This window comes from Pteropus alecto, unplaced genomic scaffold, assembly GCF_000325575.1.
Source record: "Pteropus alecto unplaced genomic scaffold, ASM32557v1 scaffold88, whole genome shotgun sequence".
Taxonomy (NCBI): domain Eukaryota; kingdom Metazoa; phylum Chordata; class Mammalia; order Chiroptera; family Pteropodidae; genus Pteropus; species Pteropus alecto.
The window spans coordinates 14,656,712-14,683,246 of NW_006494611.1; the positions used below are offsets into that span (position 1 = coordinate 14,656,712).

A 26,535-nucleotide genomic window follows, 5' to 3' on the forward strand; every position below is an offset into this window, starting at 1 on the left:
GAACACTTAAAGAGATAGGAGAAAAAAAAGATTATTTGTAGAAAAAGTTTTCTCTTGGTATGGGAATTTGGAAATGACCTATTTGGTAATTTGTTTTTGCAAACCTGCAGTTTAGGCCTTTACATGTCTAGATAAAAGTCCGTCATCTCTCAGTGGAAGTTCTGATTGTAGTTCTTTTAACACCAACCTCTTGTTTTTCTGCTTTGTGCCTTGTGTTTTTTCCTGACCACCAGTCCTTTACTCAGGTACTCCCTTCTTTTTATTTGCTTCTACTCACCTACTCCCTTTTCTCTCTCTCCCCTCAAGATAGATTTAGGTACCCCACTTTCATTGTTCCCAGAGTGCCCTGGGGACAATTTTGTCATCTTGCTTAAAGAATAATGACTTGTTTTTATATCTGTCACTAGTCTGGGTTCCTTCAGAGCAAGGGTTCTGGCATTCTCATCTTTGTAGCCAACATGCATGGTGTAGTGTCTGGATCTGAATAGGCCTCCTTAAATGTTAGTTTGGATTTGGAGGGGGCTGGGGTGCGCATAGGACTGTGAGTTAACAACTGAGTTCTGATGGTAACTTTTTGCTGTATGATCTTGGACAAGTGATTTAAGGTCACTGAGCTTCAGTTTCTTCCTAAGTAGGATGAGGGGACTAGACCACCTGAGGATCTTATTAAAATGTAGGTTCTGGCTCGGTAGGTCTCTCTCTGGTGGTTTTTGATATTTTGCATTTTTAACAAGCTCCCAGGAAGAGCAAGAGCTGCTAGTCCATGAACTACGGAAGACTAGATGACATCTAATGGCTCTTCCAGCTTTTACCTTCAATGTTTTTAGTCAGTGTTTTAAATTATGAACAAAATTACAAAATATGCTGTAATTACTAAAAATCTCTCCTGTTTATCAAAATGCTAAACACTGACAATTCTGTGCCTTATTGTGAAGTGTTTAATGTATTATAATGCCCCTGAAATTGAAAGTAATTTTATTGCTCCTCAGATTTTGACTTTGACAGGTTAAAAATATCAAATGTCTGAGAAAGCATTGAGTTAGCACTAGCTTGTCATCTAAAAGTCAGAATACTTGCTTGCTCTTTGTTTGGTGCATATTGGAGAACATTTGCAATCATGTTGGAGGCTTATGCTAATGACTGAGATGGATAGACATGTGATCTCATAAGTATAAATACAGAGACAGGCAAGCTGTTGATGAATTCATCATCAGAGGAAGTATTCCAGGTCATTTCCTTCAGTTCTCCAGCAGGTAAGAATCAAATTGTTGTGGGACGTGTTGATAGATGTGTGCTAGGTAAAGCTATACTGTGCCTATTGAATAAGAATTGCTGGAAACGGGTCTTGTTTGAAAATGTTGCCACTATTCCTTTTAGTTTTACTTTCTCAAGAAGTCATGATATTTGATTTGGGAGTATTGCCAGCTTGGAAATTTATAGCTGTTCTTGATCTCATGTGCATATGTCTAAAAGTAGTTGGACTAATTTTTTTTTTATGTTCGACTTACAGAATATATCTATCTCTTTATTCTCAGCCATACCAGGGATATTAATCATGCATAGCTTCAATGTCCAGATAATATATATATGATATATATATATATCGATATATATATGATATATATCTATATATATATCGATATATATATCGATATATATATATCATGCCTGTGATGGCCTCTAATCATATTTTTTTCTTTTAAGAAAATCATGATACATATACATATATATATATATCATGCCTGTGATGGCCTCTAATCATATTTTTTTCTTTTAAGAAAATGAAAATCTTGATAAGGGAAATTGAACCCCGAAAAAAGTAGAGAAAGTATCCTATAGCTGAGGGTGGTTATCTTAATTATAATGAATTTTTCACTTCCCACAGAATAAGATAATTTGTCTTACTGAAGTGAGCTGTATCTCATCTCCCTACTACAGCTATGAATTGGGAAGAAGTTTTAAAGCTCCACCATCATCAGCATCACCACCATCATTACATTGTAAACATTTGTAACTTTTGGTTTCCCTAAATCAAACAAGCCAGGGCAGACGCAGTAGAGGGCTTTGACTGTAAACAATGGCAATGGGCTTTGGTTTTTGCTCCCACTTAGTGGAGTCCATCACTAGAACCCCAGCCCCCTCCCTTCCTCTCCTAGAGCCTTGCAGCGGCAAGTTTAGGCTTTCTCTGTGCTGCACGCTGAGCTTTCTTAGCGTCACCTCTCAGCGCTGCCATTCCGGCTGTGGGTCTTAATGGGGACTGCTTCACGGCTTATGTAATCTTAAAGTTGCTGCTAGGTTGGAATTCATTTTTTAAAATAGTAATTTATATTGAACCCAAATTAAAGTTTGAAACCAGCTGTTTACTGAAGGCATTTGCTGTGGTCTAAACAGATTGTCCTTTGGGAAATACCTCAGCCAAGATTATTATTCCTGTACCCCTCCTTGGAGGCTTAGGTAGACCATTTCTGTTACCCTGAGATTTTTCTAAACCACACAACACCATTTTTTAAGACTTTGCACTCAGATATTTTCATCTGTCTTTGACATTGATCTTAAAGTGGTTGATGGCTAATGAAGTAGAAAGGAGCTGTTAATAATGCCTTTTCACTTTGAAATTACTTTTGAATTTTCCAGCATGGCCTTATATCCCCAAAATGTTAGCATTATATTTTATACTTTGTTTTTCAAGAAACTGTTTTTACTATAAATAGGGCAAGACTATTAGTGTTGTCTCTGTAAAGTACTGTGCGATTTTTAAAAACCAGTGTACCTTTAGTATGACCTCTAGTACTGACCTTTAATATTCCAGATATTCTCCTCAAGAGAAGATATGAGACATAATACTAATAGGAGCAAACAAACGCCTTTGGTTTATCAGTTCTTACTCAGAAGAATAATTACAGGTGATTTTAGAGAGGAAGGTATTCTGTAAAAGCAAACTGAATTTTTCCCTCTGTTAATCTCCAGAGATTTTTAACTCAAAAAAATGTAAAGATTTTACCCAATATAATTGCGTGCCTATTATGTTCCCCTAGTTTACTTTTAAATCTGGAGGTCTCTCAGTCTTTTGGAGCAGTCAGACCCACTTCTTTCATCTTTCGGGTTAGAAGCAAATGTGCTAGCACAGTCATTTTTCCTCTGTAGTTTAAATATGTTTTTGGCTTTGCCTGATTAGTTTATTGACCTACTAATAGGTTAGGCTCAGTGTTTGTGTCTTAAGTAGTTCCCAACATAGACAAAAATAGCATCTAGTAACTGTCTCAAAAACATACATACCCCAGACTCTGGAAAATCTCTTCACTGTGCTGATAATTCCTTCATAACAATCCCTACAGGACTCTGATGGTCTCTTCCCATCACTGTAACTCTAGCTTCCTTAGAGAAGAAAGGAGAGGACTATCAGAGGAAGGGAAGTCCTTTGTAAGAGAATTATCTAACATCTGTTAAGATCGTTGGACTTGTTCCTGCTCTGGCATTCACCTCTGCACCAGACTACAAAATTTACTTGGGGGTCCTTCCAACTTTGTTTTTGTCCTAACGTTTGCTGCCCCCATAAGACAGCTCAGGTCTCTTATTTTGTTTTAGGACTTCACAGATTATTCCTCATTGGAGGTTGTTCCCTGTTCTCAGCATGTGCATACCAGACTGATATCTTTGAATTCATCAGGTTGAGCAATATTTTGGATGACCTAAAAATTTTTATACCTCTCACCTCACTTACCCTAGCAGATGCCTCTGAAATATGTGGGAAAGCAGCTATTGGTAATTGGAAACTCTATTTTAGGTCAGCACATTGACCAACTCATGGCCCAACCATCCTGTCTCTAATCTGCATCCATGTATTGTCCTAGATACAAATATGGCTCCACGAAAATAATATTGTTAGCATTTCTCTGGAAGAATGATGGGTAAGAGGGAGGAGCGGAATGATTATACCCTTTAGATAGGTCATTAAAAGTTTCCTCTAGATATTTTTTTTCTGATAATGTACTGTATGGGTTTGCTTGATGTTACTCTTTGTTCTTAAAAAAGAAAAAAAAAATTAACCACAATCTAACAAGTAATTTTTTTCTTTTAAGTTTCCAAAAGAAGACTTATAGCAAAATGAATAATCCAGCTGTCAAGAGACTAGGAAATCACATTATCAAATCTCCTGAAGATAAGCGAGAATACCGTGGGCTAGAGCTGGCTAATGGCATCAAAGTACTTCTCATCAGCGATCCCACTACGGATAAGTCATCAGCAGCACTTGATGTACACATAGGTACAGTTTAAAGTTGTGAATTAAGCTTCGTTCAATTTCATTGACCTAATGTTGACATTTATTAGAACTCTCCATATTTGTGCAAATAAGGACCTTATAGTTACCAGTTTGATGTACCTTACCTTACTTTATACAGTAGCTCTGTACAGTTATTGTAACCTATAGTTGTCTAAGTCAAATAATCTTGTATTTACTGAGGGCATTTTGTTAGATTCCCAGCTAAGATGGCCCAGCAGCAAAAAAATTCATTCCCATCCTTTATAGCAACAGTTTTAGTGCTTTCACTTTGATACACTTTTGATACATTAGGAGATATATTTTCTAGATTCTTGTGTGCACATTTCTTCCACGTTTTAACGCTGCTTTAATCAGATTGCTTCTTATCTGTATGTACATTTAGTGAGGCATGTTTTCTTTTTTTCTCTCTGAAAAACATTTAACTCAGTGGCATTTTAAACTTGAGGAAATAAAGTAATAACCATCATATGTTGAATAAATAATTATTGCCAAGCACAGTGCAGAGTGCTTTGCAAATGTAATCTAATTTGTATTCACACAACTCTATTAAGTTAGGAATATATAGAAAAGTGACCGAGGCAAGATAAAGTATTGTGCTCAAAGTTTCATGGCTAGCTAGTAGAGCTGCTAACCCCTAACCAGTGCTCTTAGCACTATGCTGTATTATCTCCTGCAAAAACAAACAAACAAAAAACAGTGAACTCAACTCTTTCTTTCCGCCCGTTTGATATAAGAGGAAACTAATGTCCAGAGAGGTTAAAATCTGCCCAAGGTCACTAACTAATTAATGTCAAAAGATGGGCTAGAACTAAACAATGCCATTTCAGAGCAGCCTACGCTTCACTTTCTCTGATTGTAGGTTGGAGTTGTCATGCTAACAGATGTTTCAAATCATGTTTTCTCTGTTCTTTCAGGTTCATTGTCAGATCCTCCAAATATTGCTGGCTTAAGTCATTTTTGTGAACATATGCTATTTTTGGGAACCAAGAAATACCCTAAAGAAAATGAATACAGCCAGTTTCTCAGCGAGCATGCAGGAAGTTCAAATGCTTTTACTAGTGGAGAGCATACCAATTATTATTTTGATGTTTGCCATGAACACCTAGAAGGTGCCCTAGACAGGTAATGCTGAATACTCAATGAATTATCCCACTTTCTGCACTTATCACATTAATAATAGTAGTAACAATTATTAATTTTACAAAAATGTCTTCATAGCTTTATAGCTTAAGAAAAGGTGTTTTAATCAGCGCCCCCCTCCGCCCCCCCCCCCGCCGGGTTTTATATAAAAGACAAATAATAAGTTTCTCATATATTTACTTTGTGGTAGAGGAAAAATAATGGCATGAGTTTAAACCAACCTTCAGGCCTGTGAAATATTTTATTGACTTATAAAATTCTCACCAGTCCTCCGCATTCTAATTGGTATTACATATGAAGCATATGATGAAGAATAAACTGAAGTCGTGCCATGGATCTGTTTTCAAACATATTTCTGTTCCAGAATGCTAGAACTTAAATACTCTGTTTTCCTTTAGATCTTCTGTTCTCAAGGATACTTAGTAGATATAGAATATTGTTTCAGTCCCGGGGACACTTTGTGAAAGTATCTTTTGGAGCACGCTCCCTTAGACCAATTTAATTTCCTTGTCAATTTTTTATACAGCTAACAATTGTTAATTTTTTGTCAAATCAGTGACAAAAAATTAACAATTTTTTGAATAATCATTCAAAGTGTAATTTTTTTTTGGTGAATTTTTATAGTTTTCTTTGTTGCCAAGAAGGCATAATTTGCAGCTTTTTAGTGGATCTGTAATGAAGTTTGACTTAGCCATTTTAGTAATTGTCAACTTTATTTGCTTACTTACATTAATAATAGTCATTCTATTTTTTAAAAAACTTAGTTTGAATTTATTCCTTAGCTCAAAGGACATTATTAACAGGGCATGGGTTCAGGATTCATGGCAGGGTCAAAGTAGCCTGTTTCTTGCTTATTCTAGCTTATGTTTCAATCTGTAGGCAGTAGCTTTGAGGTATAATCATCTTTTATATGTATTCCTGGAAGACTAACATTAATGAGTCCCCTGGGATCATAGACTGAATTTAATTTCCTGCTTTACGAATGCTACTGCAGGTATAATCATCTTTTATTTTCCCGGAAGACTAACATTAATGAGTCCCCTGGGATCATACACTGAATTTAATTTCCTGCTTTACGAATGCTACTGCAGATGTTCATATAATAGATCTCTGCATGATGGAGGATATCTGTTACTTGACTCAGTGAAAAAAACACTAGTATAAGAGCATCTTTAAAAAAAATTGATTATACTGTGTCAGAATTGTGACCCTTTATGTGGGCCTATCAACCTTTGCAATGTAGCTATTAGGCATTTTCCTCAGCTTGATTGTATTGAAGCAGGTGAAAGAGGTAATATGTCCAGAAATAGCTCTGTTTCTTTATATCTTTGGTTATAGACTGCAAATAGATAGATTTCTCTTTGGATTGGTATGTGTCCAGTATTTAGCACAGTATTGTATTCACTATGTGCTTAAAATAAATATCAAATAGTGATAACAGCCTCTTTGATAGTTAGACTGTGAGGTGCAGTTGCCGAGATGTTTATAGATGCAGGAGTCTCAGGCTCACTGAACAGTAGTCCATTCAGAAAGAGCCTCTGCTCTTGGCTTCATCTGAATTCTGGATCTTGTTTTTATAAGGTGGGTCTAAAGTTTCTTAAGAAGAATTACTATATGAAATCATGATTTAATTTGCAATCTGATATAGGGGAGTTAATTTCTTAAATTAAAGGTATCTTCGTTAAACTGTGGTCCTACTATTAAAAAATAGCCTCAAGAAAAGCATGTTGGTTACTTAAATTTGAGTTACATGTCATGTTGTTTGTTGAATCACTGCTTATTAAGATTTTTAAGTACTCAATATTTCATAAAAGCCCATAGTTATGTCTTACCATTATGTCATAGGTTTTTCATTATATAATTTTTTTCACTAATTAAAGTAGATTTGCTTTTCTCCATAAGAAGAAAAAAAATTCAAATAGAGCCTTTTAAAAGTAGGTCACTTAGTTTGTCCTAAAATGTCTTGAGTGAAGTTGCACCTAAAACTGTAAATTTAAGATTTATTTGCCTAAGAACTATCACCTGCCTTTTCCTTTTTTGGAGAAATAGCTATATATAACAAGGATTTTCATAGATATGCCAAATTGCAAATCTTAAATAGATTGTTGCTGTCTCCATAAGTCTGCCTTGACTTTTTGGTATTGTGACATTGTGATTTTTAATAAGAAATATATATTTGGTCCTGGCCCCTAACTCCTCAAACTCTTGGAATTTTCTTAGCTATGAGAGCCTTAGAGGTGTCTTTTGTTATGTTAATGAAGACTGGGGGAAGCCCCTAGGTAATGGGAGATTGGGAACTGGTCGCCAGGGCAATCAGCCATGTTAGAGAGTTGGAGCTTTCAATCTCATCCCCAGACCTTTGAGTTGGGGAGAAGGGCTGGAGATTAAGTTCAGTCACCAAATGGCCAATGATTTAGTCAGTCATGCCTATTAATGCCAGGTTGGTGAACACACATGAAGATTTTGTGAGAGAAACATGCTCAGAAGGCTCGGAAGCTCCGTACACCTTTCCACATACCTTGCCCTATGCATCTTTTTTATCTGGCTGTTGCCGAATTATATCCTTTTATAATAAACCAGTCCTCTATTAAGTAAAACATTTCTCTGAGCCCTGTGAGCTGTTCTAATAAATTAATTGAACCTGAGTAGGAGTTTGTGGAATCCTCCTATCTGTTGTTCAATTGGTCAGAAGCTTAGGTGACAACCTGGACTTGTGACTGGCTTCTGAAGGTTGGGGGGTGGGGCAGGCTTATAGGACTGAGCCCTTAACCTATGGGATCTGATACTATCTGATTTTTAGGTAGTGTCAGAATTGAGTTGAATCGTAGAATAACCACCTGGTGCTGGAGAATTGCTTGGTTATATGGAGCAAAAACAGATGGAAATTGGTGTCAGAATTGGAGGTGTTAATCTTTTTTGTAATTTCACTAATTTTTTAACATCTTTGGAGTTGATTGACTTCTCTGAATTTAAATATGTCCCATATTATATATTTTTTTCCATTACTTAGAACATATTTTATATTCCTTTTTTCTTAGTAGCAATAGTAGTTTTTTCTGACTGTAGAATTCACATTTCCTATCTGTTAATTTTCAAACATATTTTTTAAAGGCTACTCTTTTAGAATAACAGATTTCAAATTACGTTTCACACCCTTAGGTTTGCACAGTTTTTTCTGTGCCCCTTGTTCGATGAGAGTTGCAAAGACAGAGAGGTGAACGCAGTTGATTCAGAACATGAGAAGAATGTGATGAACGACGCTTGGAGACTCTTTCAGTTGGAAAAAGCTACCGGGAATCCCAAGCACCCTTTCAGCAAATTTGGGACAGGTTTGTCAACAGCAGCTTTTGTGCATTCGTTCTCCTTGACCTCATTTAAACCCATGACCTCTTTGCATAGTATTGTATTTTACAATTTAAGATAGAAGATTTCAGAACTCATTTTTACCTACCCTGTTCTTTATAAATTCACAATCTGGAGCTAAGAAGTGGTTATTATATCATCGTTACTCCTGTTATTTCTTAAACCATGCCCCTACATCTATGGTACCTGCCTGGACCCAGTGTAAAAACCTACTTATATTTGTGACTTGTGACCTAAGATGAGGCTGAAGCTTAGGTGTGTGAGCTTCATGGAGAAAGTGATAGGTTATTGAGAAGAATGACCAACTGTGAAGTGAGTTTGTTGGGTAGAAAAGTATAGAATTGAATTCAGGGTTCAGAAACAATAAGAATGAAGTAATTGTAATCCCTTTAACAGAAGACTAGCATTTTAACTAGTATTTCCAAAAGCAGAATGTCAAACTGGAGTCAGGTCCTTGGCATTGGACTTTATACCTAAGAACCTGGATGATATTCTCAACATTGTAGTAACAATGACCTAAGCATTTATTTGCTCTCTAGAGGGTTACTTTGGCCATCTCATTCAAATAGGGGTCTGAATGTTTAAGGAGCAATCAGAGTTGTAAATAGATATTAACCAGCATTTCAAAGGGAGAAGATAATAAGGTCTTTTTATTCTAAAGACCTTTTATGGGGGCTAAAAAATACTTTTCCTCTTACCTTACAAGTTCTTTCTAGCTGAGTAATGATCAAATGAACAGAGACAGATTAGATTAGCAGGAGAAAATAAAATTTTAATAATGCACATCCATTATTTTGCATAAGCATGAAAATTCCTAAGACAGTGGATATATGTGATATTTTGGGCAATAGAGAAAAGGTGGGGAGGGAACAGGGTCTTAGATTTCAGAAGTGAGAATCGGTGATTTACAAATAGTTGAGGAAGACGGGAACACACATGGCAGGCAAATTCTTGCCGGACAACTCAGAAACAATGGGACACAGTGGGTATCTAGCTAATAGGCCCCTGCCTAAAGCCTTCTTATTTACTATTCTTAATTCAAATTAGGCTACAGGGAGCATCCTAAAATTCCCTTCTTAGTGTAGACCTTTCATAGGAATCTTTTAGGCAGGAAGGGGGTGAGTCAGAGGTTCTTTCTGAATCTTGTTTCTTAATAAACAACTTAATATCCCCAAAGGCAGCTTCATGTGGCAAAATTTTGGTCCCCTTTACTTCTAAACAGAAAAGCTATTTTCAATGCTTGTTGAATCTTCCTGCTCCCATTGCCTCTACCTGTGCTCATCCAGATGCATAGCACCTGCTCTGTGGGAGGTAGAACACTATTGAAGACACAAGGTCCCTACTCTCAAAGTGATACAGGTTAGAAAGAGATTAGGGGTGGGGATGACAGGGACTAGAATGAAACAAATGTGGAGATTCTTGATTTTATAATCGTACCCTTTTTCTCTATTCAGTTTTTTACTAAAAAGTGTTTAAATATTTAAACAGTACAAAAGTATTTAAAAAACAAAAAGTCTCCCTTTTCCTTATCTACTCCTGCCAATCCTACTTACCAGATGTAATTGTTGTTAACAAGTTGCTTTAATTTTAAAAATACTGCTTTGGGGATTATAACATTACATAAAAGTAATAGGTTGTTTCGTGCACTTACAAATTTATGTTTATTATGTAATTTAACTTGGGGGACTTTTATTTAAGACTATAAAGACAGTTTGAATACTGTTCTAATACATCCGGAAGCAGCCACGGAGTTAGCATAGCTTTACAGAATTAAAAGAAGTTTTAAAAATGGCCGTTAGAAGCAGTGATATTGAATTCTTTAGACTTACAGTACTTGGTACTTATTGTCAGCATCATTACTAAGATGAATCCTATGGTTACTAAAATATCTGTAAACGTCGAATTGTTTGCAAAGTGGCTTTTGTAGACGACATCAGCATACACGTGGGATATAAAGGAGGAAATATGAGTTTTAAAAAAATAAATTTCAAAGTTATTGCGCCCAAATGATTATTGTCCTTTAAATAGTCTGTTTGTTAGGTTAGATAATTACACCAGCAATGGTGCTATTGTGCAGAACATGTTGTAGCTCCTCTTTGGGAGTTGCCTTCTTTTAATTAGCCTCACTGGTGACAAATCATAATCAGCATAATCAGGAAGCAGCCACTCATCTTCCAGAAATAAATCCAATGAACAGGGTAAGTAATATTACTTCTGGTCACAAGCAAAGAAAAATCTTAAAATGTCCTAAAGGAAGGTTTCTGGAGTGATTGGCACAGAAGAGCACTGAATGGTCATGTGTGTGTGGGTGGAGCTTGAGGGCATATTTGTTTTTATAACTACTGACCAGGCTAGCAGTTAGTCAGCAAAGGGTGAGGTAGTATAAACAGCTAGGAGATGAGTAAGCCAGACTCACTACAACAGGACAGAAAGTGTGATATAAGTAGCGCAAATGCCAGATTACCTTCTAATTTTGGAAATAGAAAGTAACATTGAACTTTTTGGAATAGAGGTTCTGTCTATTTTTAAAGTCAGATACATTTGAAAATATAAAAGCTGTATACCTTAGCCCTAGAAATTATACATATATAAAAATTTGCAAAAGTGATCCTTGAAGAAGAGTCCTTGTCAGCAGTTCATGCTTAATTTATTGCTGTTACTTTTGAGTGACATCAGATTTCTGTGAATGTGAGCAATTATGCCCATCAAGGGATTATAATTTGTTATTTGAATATTGGTAATATTCAAATATAAAATATTTTAAAAATAATATTATTTAACTAATTATCTTTAAATAAAATATCTGGGTATTTTTAGATGAACAATAGCTAAACATTGTGATATTTGTTTTTTAGAAAACCTTACAATAAAATGTTTGTCCTTTACAGTGGTTTTTCATGCTTCAAAAATAGTATAGATCAGTAGCTTTTAAACTTTTTTAAAAAATATAACCCACAGTAAGAAGGATGTTTTACTTAACAACTCAGAATTCATATATATGTTTGTGTTAGTAGGTGAAACAAAAGTTTTACCAAACTATTTCTATGTTACATCTTGGGATATAATTGGTACTCTCTGTTTTATTATTTATTTAAAAAAAAAATCTGGTCTGCCAGTACATTAAATTTATTTCATTATGATCAAATGTTTAATCACAGTTTAAGTAACCCCAGGTGATAAATAGACATCATTTCAGTAGATTCAGAAAAAGCATTTGATAAAACTCGGCACTCATTCATGAACAGAACAACAAAAAACTCTTGAGCTGGTAAAAACCTATGCCAAACATAATGATTAATAGTGAAGTTTCAAAAGGATTTCCACTGAAAGACAAAAAAAAAACAAGAATGCCTTCTAATCACTTTTTTGTTCAGCTATATTATAGGTACCAATCGTTGCAATAAGTCAGTGGGGCACGAAACGTGATAGGTAAGAGGTAGAAAGGAGTAAAAGAAAACTTTCTTTATTTCGATATGATAGGCTTGTCTGCATAAAAATATTCAAGAAAAGGTTCAGGTCAGCCATTAAAAATGATTCACCAAGATTGCCAAAAGAGGAGGAACACACTAAAATTGCATTCTTGTATCCATAGTAATCAATTAGAAAAATGCTAGAGGAAAAATGATTTCATTCACAATATAAAAATAGCTTTAAGTTATTTGGAAATAAATCTAACAAAAGAGTAAGAAATATATAATGGATATAAAAGAATGGATTTGAAGGAGACAGAAATCATGTTTATGAATGAGTAAACTCAATATCACAGATGTAAATTCACCCCAAATTTATCTAAATTTAATGCCGTGCCATTTGAAAGCCCAAGAAAAAATTTTTGAGGAACCTAATAATCTAATTATAAGATTCATAAGAAAGAATAAAGGGCCAAGAATGGCTAAGATAATTCTGAAGAATATAAAAGAAGAGACTACTTCTACCAGATACCGTGAGTTCTTATGACGTTCTGGTTGTTAGAGTAGTGGAACTGGTACAGGAGTACACAAAGATAACAGTAGAACAGATTGTAGATGGTAGAAACAAATCCACAAATATATGGAAACCTCACATAAGACACAGGTACATTACAAATGAGTAAGGAAAGAATAGACCTTTCGATAACTGGTGCAGGAGCAATTAGTTATCCATGTAGAAGTAAGAAAAATTAGATCTTATCTTACACTATGCACAAAAATTAATTCCAAGCCTATTAGACTTAATTATAGACAGATAACTTTGCAACTTTTAAAAGAAAATATAGAAATTTAAAAAAAATTTTAAGATAGAAAAAATTTTCTTAAGCTTATAAAGTGCAAACCATATCTTTTAGTGATAAACCAGAGATTTAAAGGTACATATGACTTTATTAAATTTTAAACCTTCTGTTCAATAAAGACACAGTAACATAGACGAGCCACATATCCACTGAAGATACTTGCAAAGCATATAACAGATAAAAACTTCTATAAGTAAATAAGTAAAAAACAAAACATCTCACTAGAGAATTAGGCAAAGAATATGAATATGGACTTCATAGAACAGGGTATTTGAGTGTCAATAAACTTAACAAAGATGCTCAGATCATTAGTAATCAAGGAAATACAAAATAAAATAATAATGAAATACCATTTCACACCCATCAGGTTGGCAGCAATTCAAAGTCAGACAAAACCCAAGTCTTGATGAGAATGTAGAAGAACAAACTCATATATGTTGGTGGAAAACTAATTGGTTCAACCACCTTGTAAAGCCATTTGGTAATATCTAATAAAGTGATCCCTGTGCCATGCCCGTCTACCCAGGGAATCCGCTTCTTGACATACACCCTAGAGAGAAACAACTCTAGCAGTTGTGTACAAGGAACAGATACAAGAATGTTCCTCAAGCATTTTTTTGAAATAGCAAAAAATAAGAAATGATTTAAAATGTCTGTCAATAGTTGAATAAATTAATAAATACATTTTGGTCTATTCATACAGCAGTTAAAATGAGTGAGCTAGAACTCATGTATCAAACTATGTAAAGAGCAAAATATTTTGAGCAAAAGGCAAGTTGCAGAATATGCTTAGTATGATAGCTTTCTATATAATTCAAAGACAGGCAAAATAGTACTATATAATGTTAATGTCTATGTATACAAAATAGTATAAAATATACACAAAAATGATGAAATACCCAATTCTGATTAGTATCCATGGGGAGGGAGTTGGGGAGAGAGAGAGGAGGAAGGGAGAGGAAGAAGGAGAGGGAGGGGAGAAGGGAAAAAGATGAGGGGGGTTGGGGGGGGGGAGGGAGGGAGAGAGGAGACTTGAGCTCTGTCCCTGATATTTTATTACTGGGGGAGGGGGAAAAGAGTTTTAACAAATAGGCAAAATGAGCAGAGTGATAAAACTGGTGAATACACAGGTGTTAATTTTGTATTTCATTGTGTTTCAGTATTTCACAATTTAAAAATTAATAGAGAAATATGAAATATTTCGTGTACCTGTTCATCTAACAAAAATCGGAAAATGAAAGACTGAAAGGTTAATACTTTTCAAGGCAAGCAGGAGAGAACATACTTTTGTGTGTGAGAACTGTGTGTATTTACTACTCAAGTGTGTTCGTGTCAAAAGAAACATGTAGGTTACCTGTGTTGTCTTAGTTCACATTCAGTTTTGCAAACCTTTGTCCAGCCAAATAAGATAAGCTCTCAAATTGCTATCTTGGGTTCCCATGATCAGAGTTCTCACATTCTCAAGCTGCCATCCGGCAATACTTTTTCTGTCTTGAGTCGCTTACTTTATTTGAAAGTTGTTTTCACAGATCTTCTGTGCTAATCCGTCTCCACATATAATGTCTTCATCGAATCCCTGTGTGACTCTCCTAGCCTCAGACTTCAGCCAGGAATCCCACCTCCCACTGGCATATTCCTAGGTGATTTAAGATTTGGCCTCTGAATTGGGCAGTACTAGGTTTGAACCTTTGCTTTACCACTGGTCCACTGAGAGGTCTGAGCTAGTTTCTTAACTTCTGTAAGCCTCAGTTTCCTCCTGTGTCAGGTTAATGTGAGAATTAAAGGAGATTGTGCACGTGAAGGGTTAGCAAAAACATCGGGCCATAATAGTGCTCAATAAATGACAGTAGCATTCATAATCACTATAATAGCTGATTGTTAGCTGTGAAAGACATCAAAACTTTGAAAAGGTCCTTGGCAGAAAGAGTAGAGCCAGCCACGGGCTGCTTAAAGAGCCAGTAGGTTTGATGAACCAACAATAGGGGAGTGTATTAGAGAAATATTCTCGTTCTCTTTTTAAATCAAACCCATGGTTGGTGTCCAAATTGGCTTTTCCCCTTCATTTATCATTCACATATGCCTTTAGTTTTAGTTCCATAGTTCCTGATAAATCGGATGACTTCTCTCTGCCCTGTTGCCTTTCTTTGCCTTTTCATGGAATAAAAACAGGAGCAGTTGAATTTTTCAAAGTAGTTTGGAACTGGAAAGGGAAAAAAGTTCTAGTTATTCTTTAGTGATCTGTTTTTCTCTAAACATAACCCCACAGACACTGTCGGAGCAACTGGGTTTAGTCAGCTGGTAAAATAATAAAAGGAGGAAGTCAAAATGTGTGTGAGGGGAACAAAACAGGCAGTCCTTCATGTATAGGTGGAATGAAAGGCAAAGTGGGGGGAGAGCACATTGAAATAGAGGGTGGTGCTGTATTTCAGATGTCAGTGACATTTTTCTTGTTATTTAGTATGCTTTGTAGCATGTACTCTAGGATTATAACAATCTGAGTATGGTGTTATAAGTGGGCCCAGATTATTTCTCTCTCTCTCTCTTTCTCTCTCTCTCTCTCTCAGTTGACATTTTTTTTTAAAGTCCCCTTACATATAAAGTGCATTAGAAAATGCAAAGAAGTATAATCAATATTTTACACTCAAGGTGCTAATAGTTTAGTTGGAGAGGCAAGGCAACCCCACGATTTCACTAGAGCATCATCTCTGCTTTGATTTTCCAGGATCATTATCTATTTGTTCTCTTCTTCCTCCTCACTATTGTATATTGTGCTAAGTACTTTGTCTGGATTATTTAACTTAATTCTCACAATATCTCCAGTAGGTATATGCTCTTATTATTTCCATCTTATAGATCAGTAAACTAAGACTTCAAAGAAGGTAATTAAAATATTTGGGGTCACTCAGTTTTTAAGTGCTGGAATCAGGATCTGAACCCAGATCTAGTGCTTATAACCACTTTTCTATTCTTTAGGATTGCCTAGAATTAAATTCTTCAGGATCTCAGAGGAGTTACAAATTGACTTCTCCTGAAGGGTGGGTAGGACTTTCTTAAGCAGAAGGAAGAGCCATTCAAAAGGAAAAGAAAAAGTAATATTTATTGAATAAATTTAAAGTGCCACATAGTGGTAGATGTTTTACTTACTAATATGATTTCGCTTAACGTTTACCACTGAAATTTCATCATCCCCTTTGATGGATGCTGAAACTAATACTGAGAGAAAATAATTAGACCAAAGTTCCATAGCCTTGTGGGGGATACAGGGAGGAGGGAGGTAGGGTGATAGCAGAATTGTCTGTGTAGGTTGTAGGATTGATATCAAGTCAGTCTGAACTCGGAGCCTATTGTTTGCAATATTGTTAGATGACCCCCAAAAACCATGACAAGAAGCAAAGACCAAGGAGTGAGTCCATTGTCTTTGGAAGAACATAAGTTAGAATAGTTTGGCTATAACAAAGGATGCTTTTGTGTAGGAAAGTAGGAAGGAATAGGATAAGAAAAAGGATTAGAACCAAAAAATATTGTGGAACATGTACCAGAAGGTAATCGAGTGACTCCTGATCCTGGGGTGTTGATAATGATACACAAAATCAGATGCTAATGAAAGTTAATCATTTACCCCTCACCTCACCCACCATTTCTCTTTTTAAGTGAAGAATTTGAAACATGCAAAAGTAGACAAAATACTGTAATGAGCCCCATCCATATATGCATCACTCTGCTCTGGCCAGTCCTGACTGATCTACATTCCCATTCACCCCCCTGTATTATTTTGAAGAGATCCCAGACATCATATCATTTCACTCACAAATATTTTAACATATATATTTCTGAAAAAAGATGACTTTTAAAAACATAAAAATACAATTACCATTAACATCAAATATCCAGTTAGTGTTTAAATTTCTAGTTTTCATAAAAATCATAATTTTAAAAAGTTTATTTAAATTAGGATTCACATGAGATTCAAATGTTACTGATTGATATATCTTAAGTTTTTAATCTATAGGTTCATTCTTTATCTTTCCCCTACTCCCTCCCCCTGAGAATTTATTCACTAAAGAATCAGGTGGTTTGTTGTATAGAACTTTTCATAGCATGGATTTTGCTGATTGCATCCCCAGCAATGTAGTTTAACATGTCCTCTGTCCTCTCTATTTCCACAATTCAGCAGTTGGATATAGAGACTTGAACAGATTCATGTTTGGCTTTTTTGGACCAGGCTTCATAGGTGGAGATGTATTTTTCCATCAGGGGCATAAAATGTCTAATTTTCTATTTATGATGTTGCAATCATTGATTCTTAATGCATCACCTCTCTGATTCTAATTCTATTATTCTCATTGATTAGCTTCAATACTGCTATTTAAAAAAATGTTCCTTTTCTACTATTTGGCTACCCATTGGTACAGTTGTTATAGGAAAGGTAGGACAAACATTTGATTCATTCTCTTCATTTACCAGTTTTCAAAATAATGAGTTGGTTCTCTAGCATCTTTGAATGATGACTAACTTGTTTTTGTAGTATCATGATAAGTTCATGGATATAAAAATATTTGATATGTCTCATCCCACTTAGTCATTTATTATTCCCTAAGTTTTTCCATGGATTTTGTTATTGTCTTTTTTTTCCTTGCCAGGAAATGTGTCTGTGGAAAACTAGAACTGGATTAATCAAGTGTAAAGGTGCATTATTATGGTATTTAAAAGGTTTTCACATGAAGTTCTCACTCTCTAATAACTCGCGTCTTATACTTGCGTGTACTTACCCACCTACAGGAGAATTGTTCTTTTAAATTTTGTAAGAAAATTTATATATAAAAGGCTTTAGTCTCTTCCAAGATTTTTAGAAAATTGCTACACCAAGGAGAAAGAGCTTTAAAAAAAAGTTTATAATAATTCCAAGTAACTAACTGTAGCTGTATTAAACTACCCTTTAAAATTCTAGGTTTTTAGGGAATATTTAACATTTTCATGATTGTAACTATCAAGTTGACTTTTTCCTGAGAACCTTATCAGACATACAGTTGGAGACAATTCTAGTTTCTAAACCAAATTTCTAAAACTTCAAAGTCTGTCCTTCCCACATAGTGTAAGAAATTTATGGCTAGCTTCAGAAAAATAAATTCTATTTCCTTGAAAATCAGCATTCATATACATTAGTACTGAGTTTGTAAGCTTTTTTAGAAAATAGAATTTAAAGTAATTGTTACAATGAAAATATAAAATAGCATTTACTGAAGCACCCCTTTAACAAATGCTGGTATCAAATGGGATCGTCTCATAGGGCAAAGGCTGTGACAGGGATGGAAAATATGGTTTGCTTTTTTTTCCCCCCCAGAGATAGAGTTTTTATTGAGAACTATAGTTTGGGGAACAAATCACAAAAATAATTCTTTCACTGAATTGCTTTCTGTGATTTCGCAGTGAGGAGCCTGGAATGTGGGTGGCCCCCTAACTTCCAAACCGATTAATGACCTTCTGTATCCACTTCTTCAGGTGGAACACATGTGTGTAGAAGCTTTACAATTTACAAAACCCTCTTCATATACATTATGAGTTTTCATAAGCTTCCCAACAACCCAAGTTGATGTTGAGTGATCATGTCTGACAGAGGTCATTTAATCCTCACAGCAATCCTGTGAGGTTGTTTTTTTTATTATTATTATTTGTGAATAAGGAAATGGGTTTATATAGATTAAGAAACTTGCCTGTGTCCCACTGCTGGGAAACTAAGAAGTCAAGGATTGAGCCCTTGCTCTTAACAACTGGGTGTATACCCATTTTACCCCATCTTACAGATCAAATAAATGACCCCTTGGAGATATTTGGAAGCTTTCCCAAGGTTGCTTAATTATTGCATGATGGAGTCAGGACGAGAAACCCTGAAACTCCCAATTGCCAAACCAGTGCTCTCCCAGCAGGCCCAGAGTGGCAGGATCCCAGGGGATCAGCCACTCTGATGTCCTCAGTCCACCACTGGCGCTCACTGTAGTGAGGACAGAGCCAAATAGGTAGGATGCAGGGTTTTGGTAGCAGCATTTTAATTTGATAGAAATGACCCAGCTGAATTAGCAATAAATTAGGACAGTATGTGTCTAGAGACTGAACGGTGTTTGTTATCCCAGCCATATTCACATTGTCCTCTACATATGGACTCCCAGGTAGAGGAAAGTCATCTGGATCTTTTACTGAGTTTTCTTCTTTATTTTAGTGCCATGGTTTCTATGATATACTCAGAAGACAGGAGTCCCTCCTATAGTTCAAATCATGGCAGTAGTAGCTGCTGTTTATTTTGTGTTAATTTTCTGCTGTATGTACAGATTTATTATTTGTCATAAAAGATACAAATGCATTTGCCAGATTATTCTCAACACACTACTTAAAGAAATATTACAAATACAGTTTGAACGTCCGATATGTACTTCTCCAATTGCATTTTCCTCCCTGGTCCTGACAGATAACCACTATCTTAAGTTTTGTGATTATCATTTCTGATGCTTTTTAATAAAAATTTGACTAGTCATGTATTTAATTCTAAGCAATATGTCATGTAATTTTTATAAAAATGGTATTTTACTGTGAGTAATCCCTACCACTGTATTGTTTTCATTCGATGTTATATTTTTAAGAGTTTTCCATATTGGTAAGTGTGTCTCTGATAAGTTTTTTATTTTTATTGTTGTTGCTATTTGAAAAATTCATTGAACACATGTACCACTATTTATCATTTTCCTATTAATGGAACAGTGCTGCTGTGAGCATTCCTTATACGTGTTTCCTTGTACATAGGATTCCCTAGGGTGCTGGGAGTGGAATTCTAGAAGTGGAATTACTGTATAGTAGGACATGTACATCTTCAGATTTAACAGATATTGCCAAATTGTTTCCTGTAGTGGTTGATTCAATTTGCACTCCCTCATGCAGTGTCTGAGTTCTCATTTCGCTGCATCCCTAAACAGCACTTTGTGTCATCAGACCGTCCATTCTATTTACTGAATGTTAAATATTAGTCTTATGCTTATTTACATGTATTTTGTTTTCTAATTTGGTGTAAGGCTACCAATGTCAGGATAGGAGATTGAGCCTAAGAGAAATAAAATAACGGGTTCAAGGTCATGCAGCCGAAGATGACTGACCCTGGATTACGTGATAGCTCTGCCAACACCAAAGCCAGTACCTGTTTCTCTGCACCTCCCTACCTGGGGATCATGGTACTGACAGTTACAGAGTTCACTAGGTAATTTAAGGCCTAATTAGGGAATTGTGTATTATGTCCTGCTTTTCATTTACTCATCTGTTTTCTTGAGAACTTTCACCAGCTAGCTTTCCTGTTTTTAGAAAACTCTTTTAAAGGGATGGTTATAAAAGGGTTAAACTTAATAAATAGCAAGCCTAACTCTTTGGCCCATTTGTACTTAGTGTTCATGTTTCTCTGTGTATTGAGCAGACTTTCCTGACCCCAAGAGAATGGAGAACATTTTCCTCTTTCTACTTCAGGAGCTTCTAAGGGTACAGACATGCCAGTCTGGGCTCTGTTCCCAAATGGACCACTGTTCCCTTCTGTCATCATGTATTAGAAAGAGTGAAAACATCTAGGCAGCAAAGAAATGAATATGTGGATTCATAGAATGACATCTATTTGTCATTCTAAAAGCCACTTTTCAGAACAAATGTGATTGTCTCTGTTTACCAGTTTGGCCAGAGATGCAATATCATTAGATTTTGTACCTTAGGTGAGCCAGATTGCTGTTGACCATGACACCTTTGGCTCATTTTTCATTTAACTTTTTGTTCAAGTATAATAAATATACAGAAGAGTATATGTGGCTTTGATAAATTGTTATTGCTTTTACTTTTGCTGCACCTTGAATCAGTTGAATGAATATACTGCTATTTATGTACAACTTGAATTTTCAAAACCTGAACACACCTCTGAACCAGCACCTAGTCAAGAAACAGAACATTACCAGCACCTCACTAGCCCTCTTTGTGCCCCTGTGTAGTCACTATCCACCGACCCAAGGGTAACCTCTATTCTGCCTTCTCAAAACCCAAATTAGCTTTTCTTTCATACAAATGAAATGATACAGTGTATACTCTTTTGTGTTTGTCTTCTCTCTTTCAGCCTTAAAGTTGTGAAGTTCATCCATACCGTTGCATACAAACAGTGGATTATTCATTCTCTTTGCTGTATAATATTCCGTCGTAGTCCTTCAGCTCTTTTTAATATAACATTGTCAGTGTTTTGCCAGTGATCTAAGTCTTAGTGTGTTTGGTATATGCACCTGCTTTACTTCTGTAGTTTAAAATGGACCTAAAGATAAAGGGTAGAGATTAGAATAAGATATTCAGATACATTAAAATCAAAGTAGAATGAGCTAGAGCTGGTTAACCTGAAAGAATTTTACTTTCTAGATTGAGGTCGTGATCTTAGTCTTCGTAAACTTTGATATGAGATTTTTTTTTTTTAATCAGAATATTGACCAGCTTGCAAATCAGATCCCATTTAAATTAAAAATCTGGTTTCTAACACTATCACATTTCTAGTCTGTTGAAATAAAATGCAATTTCTCCCAACTTGAGTGTCCCAGTGTGTTGATCTTTGTCCATATAGTGTAGAAATCTGAGCTTGGCAGTGTAAATGACCAAGGAAGCTCTAGGGACTAGTGGCTCTCGAACAGAGGCTTTTAGACTCTTTATTTAGTGAAAAAGGGAAGCACCATCAATACTAAAGTTTCACCGTAATGTGAGAGAACTTCAGGCTATTACCCAGCAAAAATCTTTTTTTTTTTTTTCCCTGAAGAGTTGGAACTCTGGATACTTTTAAGAGCATCTGAATACCCCAGATAGAGTGATGGGGTATCCCAGGACCTGATGTGGAGAGCCAGTCAGGAATTGAAATGGAACTTTAGTGAGAAACCCAGAAGACCACTTAAGAACTTGGAAACTTGACCAGCAGGCTACTGCTAGTGAATATGAGTACATTTCATTGCTTTGTGACTAGAAAAAGATTATTTAGTATTTGCTAGACTGTTCCTTGCACACTCTGTCCACTAGATCTGTTGAGTCAAGTATTCTGGGGGCATGACTCTTAGCTCAGAGTCCCATGCAGCTCTACAGGTCTAAAGACTGGGTATGAGATCACCATCTGGTGGCTCTCTGTAGATAACCAATTCTGTGAAAGGGACTCTCAATGTCAGTTCATTAACCATTATAATAACCCAAGGGGGAAAATCACATCAAGAATATGTTCTGCCATAGTTTCATCTCTGCAGATGAAAGACAGGAGCACATGTAGTATTGTAAGCAGGAACAATAATAAAATTTATATTAGGATTTTATGGTATTTCTAGTCAAGATGCCCTTTTTAGAGAGACACTAATCATTGAAATTCCATCTCAGTCTCTTAAATTGCAGGATCTTTATTAGAAAGGTAGTTTGGCTGTTTGCTTTTGACATGCATATTTTATACTAATTTTATTAGTTATTGGATTTCATAAGAGATAGTGGTTTACTAACATCACTTGAGACATAAAAATAGCATCGTATCTTATTTTCACCAATCTAGATCAAATTCATGAGAATTCACATCACAGATTTAATGCTTCAGCCAAGAATAGGATGTTTCTTTCCACAAGTAACTTGGCAAGTTCCAAAAAGATCCCTCAGTGATTATGTTCAATTAATTATAGAGCACATAGGGGATTAAAGTAAGTGTGAATGGAGGCCATGTGGATCTCCTTTTGTCTTATAAGTGCTCATAATGCCTACCATCGCATAGGAATTTTAAGAACTATAATTTTTATAAAGCACTTTTAGCTCCTGAGAGAATACTCTAGTTTAAAGTGTTACTGGTTTGTGCTATACTGTCTCATTTATCCAGCTTACATTCAAACATATTTAACTAATCAATATGTGAGTTAGTTTGAACTCTGTTTTTTTAAATTCACTTTATAGCAGTGTCAGTAATAATTACAAAATTTTAAGACCACATATTTTGCTATTTTTAAGAAATGTTTTTCCTCCCTTTCAGGTAACAAATATACCCTAGAGACTAGACCAAACCAAGAAGGCATTGATGTAAGACAAGAACTACTGAAATTCCATTCTACTTATTATTCGTCCAACTTAATGGCTATTTGTGTTTTAGGTCGAGGTAAGAATCCTTAAAATTTTTTCTCGGAATTGAATAATAAAAGTGTTCCATTTTGGCTTTTTCGAAGTATTTAGAAGAAGGATATAAGATACTACCTTTCATCTGCTCAGACGCTTTTGAAAATGATCTCTTTGTAGGAGAATATGTGGAGGGCAATTTTGTTTCTAACTCACTGTGTTCTTAAAAAAAAAAAAAAAAAAAGCTTAGGTGATTTTAAATGGAGACCTGAAGAAAATTTAAATTAATAATAGCTCTAAGTATATAAAAAGGAAAGGAAGTATAAAGGAAAAGACTGCCATATTCGATCTGATAGTTTGAAAACTATAAACAATAGTAAAAGACAGATGATGATAAACTAGGAAAACTTTGTAATGTAAACAACAAAGTTTTAATTTTTTTAATGCAAATTAACTAATGATAATATATTGTTTCCCCCTATTAAATTACCATAATTTTGTGTTTTGTTTTAAGTAATACCCATTATGGAGAAGAGGTACTCCTTTGTATTGGTGGTGGTGTATATAATTTATACAAATGCTCTACACTTTCTGGGAGGGACAGTTTAATAAGATGCGCCACTCTTAAAAAGTATATTTTTACTTCTAGAAATGAATTCTAAGGAAATAATTAGAGTTGTTCAAATAGGAAATGTACGAGGATATTTCTGTTAGTATAATATTTATTAGTGAAAAGTTAGAAACAATCTAAATGTTCATTAATAAGAGATTGGTTAAAATAGTGATGTTATAGCAATATAATAGAGCATCATAGAAAATAGCATCCTTTCTCCTACTTTCTGTCCTCTATCTGCTTTATTTTTCTTTATAATATTTATTACCACCTGAAATATTAAATATTTGTTTATTGTTGTCTATTATACCAGAATGTAAGTTACCTAAGAATAGAAACTGTTTCATTCACTGCTTTGTCCCCTGTGCTGTGCCTGCAATGGTACTTGGTGTGTCATAGGCACTTGGTAAATGACTATTGAAAGAATAAATAATTTTTTGACACCATTTTAATAACATTGGAAAATATTCTTAGTATATTAGATAGACAACAAAAGCACTGTAAAAACACTAATGTGCTATATGATCCTATTTGGAAATATAAAAAATTCTAACACACAAATGGGAGACTAAAGAGAAAGTAGAAAGACACATACTGGAAATTTAATAATGTGGTGTAGTAGTTAAGAACTCGTGCTCCAGAGTCTGACAGCTTGGGTTTGAATTCCAAATACACTGTCTACTCAGTTGCGTGGCTGTGAGCTAACAAGGTTACTTCAATTCTCTGAACTTCAGTTTTTCCATTTGTAAAATGGAGGTGGCACCTCACACCTGTTGTGAGATTTCATGGAGACGATGCGGAAGAAGTGTTCGGCGTAGTGCCTGGCACACAGCAAACGCCCCATAAATGGTGGCTACGTTTAACATCTTATATTATGAGATTACAGGTGACTTTTGTTCTCTTCTTTCTGCTTTTGTTTTTCTAAGTTTTCTGCTATTGGCAAATGCTACTTTTGTAATAGAAAATAAAAGTTATATATATTTTAACTTGGTATTGGGGAACTAGGACATAAAATGGGTCTAAGGAGTAAGGGCCAATAATAATAATAATAATAATAATAATAGTAGTAATAAAAGTGTACTTTTTTTTTCCATTTCTTTATTTCTTAAATTTAAAAAAGTTAGACATTTATACAATCCATGAGGTGATCCCCCAATCTGACACTACACATAGCCATAGACTATATACTCTATGCTATACTGTAAATTTCTGTGACCGTTTTGTAACAACTTATTTGTACTTCTTCATCTCTTCATGTTTTTCACCCCCCTCCCCTCTAGCAATCACCAATTTGTTCCCTGTATCTGTGAGTCTGTTTTCATTGTTCGTTCATTTCTTTTGTTCTTTAGATTCTGTATATAAGTGAAATCATATGGTATTTATCTTTCTCTTATTTCACTCAGCATATAAAGTGTACTTTATAATCCTGTGTGCTTTCTAAATGTAGGTAGGTCTAGAGTGTTAAATAACACTTGGTATTTAGAGCCTAGTGCTGAGAATAGGTGCCTAAGCTGTATTTTTGTCTATGTCATATTGAGATAACACACATGATTTCAATAAGCACTTATTAGGCTGGTAATAACATAGCTGATGCATGAGCCCTGCCCTCAGTGTTCTTGGTTTAGTGGAAGTGGCAGAATAAGTCATCTAAAAGAAACGATGTGTTTCAGTTCTCTGATCACGTACACATCACTCTCTCAGTGTGACTGACCTCCTGTGCTCTCAGTGGACTTGATGAGGGATCTGGGAGAGGTGTTCTTACAGCTCAGCGCTGTTAGGAGGAAGCAGGATCTCTTAGAGGATTAATAAATAATCCGTTCCTTCTTCTAGGAGGAGGGCAGAGGAAGAGTTACCATGTGGAAGGATCTCTGTCACAAAGGGACAAAAAGTTTTTCTCTGTTCTCCCATGGGGCCAGTTCCTCTAGTTGTGGCAGCACTAATTACCTGGACTCTTGGCAACTAGGTACTTATCAAGTATGGACACGGGGATTGCCAAGTCCTAAATACGTAAAGGTGAATGAGACTCAGTTTACTGATCTCTGGTAGCTTACAGCTTAATGGTGAAGACAGACTGTGGAGTATTGTATAGCCGTCTTACCTTTAAAAAGCTACATTGGGAATTTATGCTTTTATGCTAGAAATACTTGAAAGGCACGCCTGGTAGAACCTTGCTCTAAAGAGCCTCGCTGTCAGGTCACGTGTCCCATCTGTGTCTCTTTATGTCAGAGTTAGCTCTGACATCTCTCACTCCAAATATACCTGCTTCATTCCTGAGTTCATTTGCTATATGACAAACAGCCACTGGTCTGCCTTTTATTTGGTTCTGGACATTTTGAGGTCCTTCGTACATGTCAAAAAAATTTGAAGTAAAAAAATATGTATTTTATAAATAAAGTGCAAATGCCCACATTCATAGTCCTAGAAGAGAATTTCATACTATATAAAGGCAATTCTCAAATAGTGATTAGGTGCTCTCTAAAGAGTTCATGGAAAAGTTCAAAATGTTGTCATAGAATATCAAGGGAAATTTCTTATTTGATCCACATGCTTCCTGACAGTAACAACTGATGAACGTTTATACCATTTACAAATAGCCTATTTTTGAGACAGAATCAAGGCAAGTGGTTATCTTGTTTATAAAAAGATAACCCCTTTTCACTTTTTTCTTTTTAGAATAATAGTAATATGTATACACAGAAAAAATTTCATCCAACAGAGAAAGGTATAAAATAGAAATCAAAATCTTCTTCC

The 26,535-nt window shown here is 35.4% G+C and overlaps 1 protein-coding gene across 2 annotated transcripts in view; it reads left to right on the forward strand.

Annotated features, from left to right (window-relative positions):
- Positions 1-26,535, forward strand: part of IDE (insulin degrading enzyme) — a 99,651-nt gene that overhangs the window by 28,110 nt on the left and 45,006 nt on the right. For both annotated transcript variants that reach the window (XM_006925948.3, XM_025042249.1), the window contains exons 2-5: positions 4,080-4,264; positions 5,197-5,404; positions 8,582-8,751; positions 23,092-23,214. In XM_006925948.3, coding sequence (XP_006926010.1) covers positions 4,080-4,264; positions 5,197-5,404; positions 8,582-8,751; positions 23,092-23,214 — 686 coding nt within the window. The remainder of the gene's footprint in view (positions 1-4,079; positions 4,265-5,196; positions 5,405-8,581; positions 8,752-23,091; positions 23,215-26,535) is intronic.